General features: G+C 38.1%; 1 protein-coding gene and 1 pseudogene across 4 annotated transcripts in view; both read right to left on the bottom strand.

Annotated features, from left to right (window-relative positions):
* Positions 1–1,776: 1,776 nt before the first annotated feature.
* gria1a (glutamate receptor, ionotropic, AMPA 1a) overlaps positions 1,777–11,513 on the bottom strand; it is an 89,360-nt gene continuing 79,623 nt past the window's right edge. For 2 of the 4 annotated variants that reach the window (XM_086085700.1, XM_086085699.1), the window contains exons 15-16: positions 8,046–8,180; positions 1,777–5,427 (exon numbers count right to left, since the gene is read on the bottom strand). In XM_086085700.1, coding sequence (XP_085941826.1) covers positions 5,260–5,427; positions 8,046–8,180 — 303 coding nt within the window. In that variant the 3' untranslated portion in view covers positions 1,777–5,259. Of the gene's footprint in view, positions 5,428–7,890; positions 8,181–11,513 lie in introns of all 4 variants that reach the window. The other 2 variants (XM_086085702.1, XM_086085701.1) reach the window with 1 other exon arrangement.
* Positions 5,435–7,185, bottom strand: LOC147168203 (uncharacterized; annotated as a pseudogene).

Genomic DNA, 11,513 nt, shown 5'->3' with positions numbered 1-11,513 from the left:
TATCTCCATTAGTGTTTTTATATATGCAAATGTTACAATAGTAAATTTATATAAAGGTGCATTGAAATGAAATGTGGGCTGTACTTAGTCATCTTTATCACTGTGATGAGGACCATTAAATACAACTCTCTCTTCAGAGCTGCTTTGCTGGTCCAGACTTTTTTTTTTCTCCTTTCATGTCAGACAGAATGTCACAGATTATTTTTGGGATCAGTGCGTCCTTTCAAAGCGAGACACATTATCCATCTCAGCAGCTATTATATAACATATCACATATCTAACACCGACTACGTTTACATGCAGGCAATAACCCTTTTAAAACTCAAATATTGGCAATATTTGGGTTTTGTAAGGCCGTGTAAATATGCGTAATAACCCGAATATGCTCTTTTTCGGGTTTTTAATAACCCGAATAAGAGCCCTGAGCTACCCCTTTCATAACCCAAATTCTTGCTCGCATTCGGAATACCTCGATTGAACGGCGCATTGTTGTTCGCTGTGTGCATGCTCTCTATTTTCTTATTCGTCATCTTTTCCTCGTCTTCGCTTATTTGAATTTGCAAGGAATTTTGGCCTATGTCGTGACGACTTGTATAACTCACTCACTCACTCACTCACTCACTCACTCACTCACTCACTCACTCACTCACTCACTCACTCACTCACTCACTCACTCACTCACTCACTCACTCACTCACTCACTCACTCACTCACTCACTCACTCATTCACTCACTCGGTAAAGGAGCCTCGCTTGAATACATTGATTTCTCCACGGCATTTTCACATTATTTTGTGTCTCTATGGCGAAAACACCACCGTTTGTGCCAATTAGACGTAGTAAGTAGATAAGTCCGTGCTTCTGGCGTGTAACCCACCAGAAATACTCAAGCCGGTGTAAACAAACATGACGTTCGCAGCAAAGAAACACACTTCTGGAGCGAGGAGGAAACCGACTACTTTATTTAGCGTGGTGAGTGACATAAATATAATGTCTTTTATGGAACGTAGTAAGTTAAAAGCGTAAATTACGTTATTTATGTAATTACGTTGTCCGTGCATCACGGTTCGATATTCTAATCAAACACAAATGACCGTGGCTGTGTCCGAATGTGCACCCTACTCCCTAAATGGTGACCCACTGATGGCTCACGCCATTTTGTAGGGGTGTCCGAATGTCCAGGGATCGAAAATGTAGAGCATGCTCACTCAACCGGGTTGATATAGACCACAATGCATTGCAATGGATGAAAAAACAACAACAACACAGCACGAGCAACAGCACGAGCAACAGCGCAAGCACGACAATCAAAGCTATGCATTAAATATAATAATAAATAATAAATATCACACTGAAATTATGAATTTGTTTTAGTTGAAAATATGTACAATAAAGTAAATAAAGTACAGTTTTATAACATTTTCATTCACAATAAATAGTCAGAGATTTCTAAACTGCCGAAACAGGTACGGTGGTCATGGGTTATGCGACGAGGAGAAAGTAGTGAGCTGGCTGTCCAAATCGCCAAACAGCCTATAGTGCGGGGCTGTGTAGTGAATGAGGGCTTAGGGGTCAAGGGTGGACATTCGGACACAGCCCATGTAAACCAGAGTAACTCTTTCTGCCACGCATTTAAATGTGTTACCTCGATTGTTTCACAAACCACAATTCTGACCTTAACCCGAATATTGACTGCATGTTAACATAGTCACTTATTTGATGGAGTCATGTCATGTGTGAGGATCATTTAAATAACACAAATGTCCATGAACAAATATACATAGTTTATTCTTTTATTCTGTTACAAAAGCACAATGACTTCCTTCCAGGACACTTTGGCTAGAAAAAAATATTTATCAAATTTCCCCCCTCCTTTAAACATGTTAATCTTTTTTTTTTTTTTTAAGATTCTTAGACATCCCTTCTGTAGTTAAATAAAACATAACAAAAAACATCTTTGTAACCCATAATCAGATTCTAAGAATAAAATACTGTGAAAAAGGAAAACAACATGGAAATATTCAAATTGTGTTAAATTACTCACACTTAAAAGTACAAACAGGAAATAATTTTTAAACCTCAGCAATAAAATGAAAAATAAGTCGATTTAACATTTCAATAGATTTTTCTACACTGGCTTTCTCTCTCTCTCTTTTTATTTTTTTTTATTTTTTTTATTTTTACACTATTCAAAGTGTAAAACACTGGCAACCAAACTCTCCTCTATAATACAAATATCAAGTGTATTTTTTTGATATATATATTTTTTCTTATAAATCTGTTATGGCATATAAAACCTCTCTGAATGTGAAGCCTTGTTTGAGGAGTGCTGTGCTGTGCCCTAATCAATGCAACAGCACAAAAAGACGGAAGTAAAGTATGCACGCAGTTCAGGTACACAGAGGCGTCTCTGCAAAAACAAACATTTGAGAGAGGAAATCGTTTTTATATACATCATAGGTGCTGATATGTATGATTTTGGTGAACTCTGCCTATTTATCATTAACAGTAAGTAATTTAGGATATGAAGTATTCAATTTGGTACCATAGTTCATAAAGCAGAAAAGGAAGAACAAAGCAATAGACATCTTAGACTAGAGGAAGAAGCGATAGTGTAATGTAGGTGGGACTGTAAATGATGGGACAGGAGACATCCAGTAAGACATAAGCCACAACCTTCGAATCACCCTCAGGTAAAATTACAGCTTTAGGTATGAACAATTTGCAAGAAGGGTGATAAATGACTGTAATTTCGTGTTTTCATGTACCCGCCTTTACTTTCATCTACTTTGTCTGAAACCAAATTTCACTGCAAGATGACATGTGATAAGGGGAGTGGAAAATATTCAAATGTTCATTCTGCTCAAAAACAAAATAGCGTCTGGCTTAAATACATTACACCTGCATGGCAATTTCACAACATAACAATACTGTTGGTTTGTATCATTATGAACACATTTACAACACGTAAAAAATGATGATTCTAAAGTATGGAACAGTTAAAAAAAAAAGTTTTTTTGGGTCACAAAATAAGACATTCTGTTGTTTTAAGGATCTTGAACTTGGTATAGTGCTGAAAACGTCCATGATATGGCAAATTGCTAATCGCAGTGGATGAATCTGATAAATGGAAAAGTAGGCTATAGAAAAATAGAAGAATATGATTGCAATACTTAATTCTAAATTATTTTGTTTTTAAACAGTTTTAAAATAAACCTGAACAAGTTTGGAATATGTACAAAAAAAATCATGTAAGTCCTTCAAGGGGAAGTCAACCCAATTTTATTTATTTACAATAATAAGCTAGATGTGCCCTCAATGTGCATTCTGATTAATATTGTGTTTGTGGAATATGAGTTAAGCAGCAAAATCCAACCGTTTTTATCCATGAATTGGGGCGGCCATGTTGCCACTTCAGGCGACTGAAAATGACATCACAGATGGGTTCAGGAAACAGCCAATCACGGCTCAGCTTCAGAAAACAGGTGAGCCACGATTGGTATGGCAATAATAATAGTATATGTAATGGTATGGCTGTGACCTGAGCAACTGTGATGTTATTTTCAGTTGACAGCAAGTGGCAAAATGGCCGCCACCTGAGATGGATATGAATGGGTAGATTCTCATGATTTTGCTCATATTCCACAATCACAATATTAATCAGAATATTGTGTTTAGACTAGAAAATGTGTTTGTAAAGAAAATGTTTAGGTTGACCTCCCCTTTCATGACATTTTTGTACATTTTATTAAATTGTTTGAAAAGGGGGTATTTGCTAGGGAGTTATTCAGGAAATTTATGACTGAATATAGTGGCATAAAAAAGTATTCATACGCCTTGAACTTTTTCACGTTTTCACCTTACAAACACAAACTTGATTCATATTTTTTTTTATTGATTGAGATTTTATATGACTGGCCAACACAAAGATACACATACTTGTGAAGAGAACAGAAATTATATCAAGTTTACAAAATAAAACCTGAAAAATCTGATGTCACATATATAGAGCCACCTTTCTCTGCATTATAGCTGCATGTCTTTTGGGGCATTTCTTTATGAGCTTTTTTGCCCATTCTTCTTTAAAAAACAAAAACAAACAAACCTGAAGCTCAGCCAGATGAGATGGAGACATGCTACTTTGTGTTGGTCTAAATACATTTAAGTTTGTGATTGTAGGCTCACATAATCTGAACAAGTTCAAGGAGTCTGCATACTTTTTCAAGGCACTGTAGCATCACTGTCCAATTCCTTAAAACTGAACACATTGAAAACCACATCACATGCATCACAGAGATGAATCCATCTTGTATTTCAGGAGCACTTTTGCCAGTATATTTCTTTACTCTTCAACATATGCTGCTAATAGATTTCCGAATATAGCAGTGACACACTGGGAATCTCACAGCAGCAGAATACAGTGGAAGGTCACTCTTAGTCACAATATTGCACCAGTGTGCCTTTTCTATCTCACGAGGTCAGTCTAAGAAAAGCACAGAAAAACTTTCTGCATACAAATAATGATGCTATGGCACAAAGACAAGGAGTGATGTGTTACGTACATGAGGTGTAGCAGCAATGCATGTTTTTGTAGCCTGTCAAACAGCATCAGCCTTTAATCGTGATTGAATCAACTCAACCACACTCTACCGTACATCAGTGCAAACCATCTACTTAAAACTATGCTACACAGAGCACTTGGTCCTCCTAACAAATACATGGACATGTGAGAGAGTGCAGGCATGGCGCCAAGAACCAAATTGAAATTATTGTAGCAGTCACAAGTGTTTGTCTTCATCAGTGCGAAGACACCCTCAACCACCAAAAAGCATGTTGGTAGTACAGGGTCAGCAGTCGAGATGAAAATATTGCACGCAGACTTAAGTCAAAAACTTCATTGCAATGGCACAACGCAGGTGGCACATTTAAGTTTGTTTTTTTTTGCCGCACAGAAAAGAACACGGTAAAAAAAGAAGTAAAAACACACCCAGATTCTTTATTGCAGCACACTTCCTGTCTTCTTTCTCTCTCTATGTATTTTTTTATTTTGTTTTTTTCCAAATATCCACATATTAAAAACGTCTTGAGTCTCTGTCGCTTGTAAGGAACGTTTGAAGAGTACATTTTGGCAGTAAGTTAAATCTTGATCCAGTCGGGCAACGCCAGGAGAATTAATGGGTCAAACCACACAGCCACGATTTTTTTGGGGCGTCATCAGAGTCTTCTGCTCGTCCTGTTCCACCCTGCCTAAGTCATGTGATCACATTCCTGAGGCACCCAGCCCCATGCTGGCAGTGTGGCTCATGCATGGCAGTGTCTGAATGGTCTTGGGGAAGTCGTGGCTGAGGAGTCGTCCATTCTCTCCTCCGCTCCCGTTACCGCTCATCCTGGTCAGGGTGGAGCAGCGCATGGCGTCGTTAATGGATTGCTGTTGGACAGTAACACATTACAATCAGACCGCAAATTCAAATTATTGTATACATTATTTGTCTATAAAATTGTGGGAGTATGTCTCTGTAGAGGAGCTAATACTCGTTGCGCACTCCCTGACAATGAGAGTCACTGCCACCTACTGTAGTGGATGTGCAATTACACTTAATTCTAGTATGGCCAGAAAAAAACATGTACCCCGAGGTCACAAGGGCCCGCCCCTCCCAGCATCACACTGCGCCCCCTATTTGAGAAGCACTGCGCTAATGGGAACAGCATTGTTGTTTTTCAAGCCAAACAGTACAAAGGCACTGTAGCTCCTCAGCAATTTCATCAGCATACTGATCGAATGCCCGTTTCTATTCTGATTAAAAATGAAGAATAAACATCCTTGTTGGCCCTGTTGTGCCTTTTCTGTTTAAAAAAACCCAAGTGAAAGTAAGCCCAAGCAGGTGACTGTTGTTGAATCGGGTTGTCGATTGATTACGGAATTAAATGGCTAATATTGTAAACTACATGAAGGGAAACTTTTTATTTGTATCGCAATAAATCCATACTTTGAAAATTCTGAAATGCAATAAGAAGGTTCTACGTTAAAGCAGTGATGGAACACAGGCCTGCCTTATGGTATACATATAAAGGATGCTCACCACAATGGGCCCTGCTTTGCAAGACAGTCAGCAAAAAGAGCAGAAGGAGCAGGGGACAGATTTATTCAGAGTAACAGAGGTAGATAGATGCATCACTGTAATTCAAATTGCCTTTATACTTGTCCTCCAACATGAGCTTCTGTCTACGGTATGTGTGTAGGGGTGTGTGCATATAGTATGTGTGTGTCAGTACTTTCACGTACATTATTGTGAATAACAACTAATATAAGAGATGTGTCAAAACCATCTTCTTCCAAAAAAAGACTCATGCTCAGTTTTGATGAACACCATAGAGAGGTTTCTATTCCACATGTATATTTTTATATTTTACCATAAAGTGCAGAAAAGCATATACGGAAAGAGGCTAGCTAAGAATAGAAATAGTGAGAAATAGTCAGAACTCAAGAAAGGAGACAAGAATACAAGGTGATGTGACGTAGAGCAACGGCAGTTGTGGCAAAGGTCAATAAAGATGCAAATGACAGTACAGAATGTGAGAAAGATCTTTACAGGTTGGCCAACAAAGAGATAGCGATGGAAAGGATGTGCAGCATGTTAGGGTGATTAAGGATAGAGATGGAAATGTGTTAACTGGTGGTTATAGTGTGATGAATAGATGGTTGAATGAGGGAAATGAGAGAGAATGAATAGTATAAGAGGCAATTGTGGTGGACCAGGAAGTAACAATGATTGGTGAGGAGGAAGTTAGAAAAGCACTAAAAAGGGTGGAAAAATTGAAAGGCATCTGGTCTTGATGATATTCCTGTGGATTTATAGAAGCATCTAAAGAGGTGGCTGTGGAGTTTTTGACCAGGTTGGGTAATAGGATTCTAGAAGGTAAGCAAAGTCTAAGGAATGGAGGACTAATGTGCTGGTGACCAATTTCAAGAACAAGGGCAATGTGTAGAGTTGTGGGAACTATTGAGGAATCAAGTTGGTGAACAACACAATGAAGATATGAATGAGAGTAGTGGAAGATAGACTTCAGGACAGAAGTGAGTATTTGTGAGGAACAGTATAGTTTCATGCCGAAGAAGAGTACTAAAGATGCATAATTTGCCTTGAGGGTGATGATGAAGAAGTACAGAGAAGGTCAGGAGCTGCATTGTGTCTTTGTTAATTTAGAGAAAGCCTATGACAGGATATCTGATGAAGAACAGTAGTACTGCATGGGGAAGTTCGGAGTGGCAGAGAAGTATGTTAGAGTAGTACAGGACATGTATGAGGGTAGCAGAACAGTGGTGAGGTGTGACAGACGAGTTTATGATGGAGGTGGGCCTGCATCAGGAATTAGCTCCAAGCCCCTTTCTCTTTGCAAAAGTGGATAGGCTGACAGACGAGGTTAGACTGGAATTCCCATGGACCATGATGTTTGCAGATGACATTGTGATCTGCAGTGAAAGCAGGTGCACTGGAAAGGAGAGGAATGAAGATTTGCAGAAGGCAGAATATACTGTATGTGCGTGAACGAGAGCTGGAGGACGAAGAGTGAGGCTACAGGGAGACGAGATAGTGAGGATGGAGGACTCAAACCATGTTGTATTTGCAAGTACTAAAAATGAAGCAGGTATAAGGGCAATTTTGAAATAAGTGATTGAGGACATCTGCAGGCCATCAGTAACACGAAAACTTAGCGAGGGAGCGACAGAAGGAAAGAGAGGTACAGGAGAGCGATAGAGCTGCGGTGGAAGCCGTGAAAGGCCCTACTGTGGCCACGGTTAGATGGGCGAGGGATGAGGAGGCGGATGTCATCATCATCATCATCATCATCATCATCATCATCATCATGGCTTAATCACAGCATTTCCTACCCCGTGGCTGTGCTCTGCCCTTATATCTTAACAGTGTTGTTGGCGTACAGGCCGTAGCTCTGCAGCTCTGTGTAGGGGGCGCTAGCACCACTGTCTAAGGCTGAGCAGTGAAAGGCCTGAGCAGCTGAGGCAGCAGCGGCTCGTGCGGTTGACACCTTCATTCGGCGTGACTCGGTCCTGGATTTGTAGCAGAACTCCACCAGCGCCACAAGCATGGCCAGGCCCAAGCCGCCGATCAGGATGTAGAAAACTCCGGCCACGTTGCTGAGGCTCAGAGCGCTCGTCTTGTCCTGGGGGAAGCGACAGGATGGGGGAGCCAATCGGTGAGGGGAGATTTTGGAGCGTAGCAACAGACAACATTCACATTTACGCACTCATGATTGACTGAGGATGTTTCCATTCACACATACTGTATACAGTAAAGTGCAAAAATGCCTTTACCACATGACACACAGTCCTATACATAATTCTACATTCTTATGTAATCACCGGCCACAACATTAGGGACACTCTCGTTAAGAAAACGTCATCAGGGGCACAATCAAAGTTGGGCAAAACCGTCGTTACATCGGCCCGCCATTGACGGATGCCCACCTTTCAGTGAGTGCTTACGCATTTTCGGCGAGGTCTTTATGGTGCAAAGAAAACTGCATGGAGTAAGACCGGATCAACGGATGTAAACCTGCTTTAGTCGGTGCTCAGTCCGTGTATTTTTTTTAGGCTTTGCGTCATAAAGCACTTGCCAAAAATTCAATAGGATCTGTCAATGATGGGCCGATGTAACGACAGTTTTGCCCAGCTCTGAAGACAATACAGATCCAAGACAAAGCTATACAAAAATTCTGCATTTACCAAACTAGTTGATCACTGGAAAATATTATATATATATATATAGGAGGTGTCAACAATTTTACGTTAATTTTGTGTTATTTTATAGTTCCTTTAACGCCACAATTTTTTTTAACGAGTGACCTGGGGGAATTCCAGTCCCAACGCAGCAGACATGTCCACGTAAAAAATGAGCAGTAATAAAATTAATAATAATGCATATATTTGTGGAGAGTGGGGTCAAGTCATATTTTACAACTTTAAAATTGTGCAGAATTTCTCAAGTTACTTCATAATAAATATTAGATAGCTTTTAATATCAAAAGAAAAATGCACTGAGCTGTCACCACCGTCTTACAAATGAAATTCTGCCATCTAGTGTCAGAAAAATTACCTCAACAGAAATCCATATCACACTCGTTTTTTTAACAGTACAGGACATATTTTTAATTGTAACTCAATTTTATGAATTATTATGAAATTACTGTATCAATGACTAAAAGATGCATATATTTTATTGTACATTTACAACAGATATAAAATTTGTGATTACCGGTAATCGTGTGTTAACTATTGAAGTCATGCGATTAATTCCGAAAATTTTTTTTTTAGCGGTTGACACCCTAATATAAAACATAGTACTAGCACTAGTACCTAATGTTTTGACCAGTTTTACAGTACATGTATACATACAGAAATACGCACATAATGTAGATGAGGTTGTCAAATCAAGATGTAAATGGAGTTCACTCAGACACACACACGCACGCACGCACGCATATAGACACACAAGCACAAAAAACATAAACAAACAATATTACAAAACAGTAACATATTCCAGGCCTGTCTCACAAAGCACAGTTATACAATTCAACTGGATGAAATCAATAATTTTAAGATAGCTTCAATTCTATTTCTTTCAGTATGAAACGCACAGATCTACTCAATGACAATAGTTTCTCTCAGAACCACAGGCCCATCTGTACAAGATGCATGTAATAGTGCAACAAGTTGTAATTGTACTAAAGTATTACATAATACGTCTACAGTACCCAAGGTATTGGCTGCTGATTTTGATTTCATAAAGACGTATCAGAGCCACATGAGCCATTTTTGTCACACATGCAGTCACTGCACGGGTTAAATGTCAATTATCAGTTTTGTGAGATCAGTTATCCAGAGATATGAATGTAAATGAGGTATTGTTTCACTGGTTTCATGACACAGGCCACACATATTTAAATGACGCACACATCTTGCTAATATATTTTTCTAAATGACTAATTACTCTGCATTTCCAACTTATCTATATTGACATACATTGTGAGGGAAATGACACATTTACAGGTTTGGTATTTACCTCTAGTAACAGTTTTGACGTCTCATCATAGTACCTGTATTTAATATAAATTCAATCAATGCAAAAACAGGATCTATAAAAGTTGTAGTGGGAATTGTTAATTAAATCAGAATTAAAAATAAATAAATACTAGATTTAAGCGCCTAAATAGATTTGTCTTTATTACTATAAATGTTCATTTTTACGGCTGAGTAATGTTGAACTATATATGGAAGTATTATACGGTATAATGTAGATAAGATTAATATTGCAAGATCGGTGTCAAATAATGTGTTCTGAAGGCATGACCGGCTGCAGGTTATCAGTCTAAACTGAAGCAACATGACAATTTCAGAGTCAAATTCCTCCTGTCAGGAATAATTTACGCTCATCAAATCATCTTCATGGGCATTTACAACCCTCTCAAGGTCTGCCCCTGAGGCCGAATACTCTGAAGCGTCTTAAAAATAAATGATCTGACTGTGTTTGAAGAATGATGTTTATTCCTCAAAACTATGCTGGTTGCCTGGTTGTATGCTTGGGATAAACACGACTGGTACATTTGTTTCCAAGCAACAAAAATAAGTGTGTATATAGTGGTAGTGTACTGAGATGCAAGTCATGTCGGAGGCCTTTTCATTGGAAATGCGATGAAATTAGGCGAATGAAACTCAAGTGCAAACACATGCAAGTAAACTCGATATGACTCAGCTTTGAGTTACCAGATGAAAGTCTATGCATGATTTAGTTCAAAAGTCAAGGACGTTAATCTGTTTGAGTGATTCTAGAAAGCTAAACTCAGGCATTTGTGTTGATATGCTTGGAGAATAGTAATCTCGACAAAAATTTCAAAATCATACAAACAGACTTGAAAAAACTAAAACCAGACACCAGATTGCCCACAAAGTACATGTATATACAGTAAGTATATAAGGCAATTATTAAAAGATGTTGTTGTGAAAATTACACTTTAACGCAGGTGGATGAAAATGTATTTATTTATTTAAGAATCATAGTAAAATACTGTCTTATTGATGAATCATTTATAGCAAATGCGTAAAGTAGTTAAGTAGTAACCAATTATTGATCAACTGTAAAATCCTGTGAATAACGTTATTATTATTTTAAATACAAAAAAAAAAGATATCAATTCTAGGGGGGTATTACACAGGAGGCTTAATAAAAAATGAAAAAATTCACATTGTTTAGACATTTACCAATATCTTATTAAAATTACAAAAGAGTGCACAGTACAAAAACATGCTTTTAAAAATACTTTGAAAGACCTTAATCAAAAATAGGGGAAAATAACTTGGTTTTTTAAACCAACATTTTGATTTTTCATACATTTCACTTAAAATATTATCACAGAAAGTTTAGTTACTTTTGGATTTTTTTTTAAAATTATGAATAACTGATGAATACTACTTTTGTCCAGGCCTGTACTGTTTTTGCT

Source organism: Leptonotus elevatus, chromosome 9 (assembly GCF_054856555.1).
Source record: "Leptonotus elevatus isolate MCC_2025b chromosome 9, RoL_Lele_1.0, whole genome shotgun sequence".
In the NCBI taxonomy this organism is placed as follows: Eukaryota; Metazoa; Chordata; class Actinopteri; order Syngnathiformes; family Syngnathidae; genus Leptonotus; species Leptonotus elevatus.
Note: the sequence above shows the minus strand (reverse complement) of the source record. Positions and strands in the feature narration are given on the sequence as shown.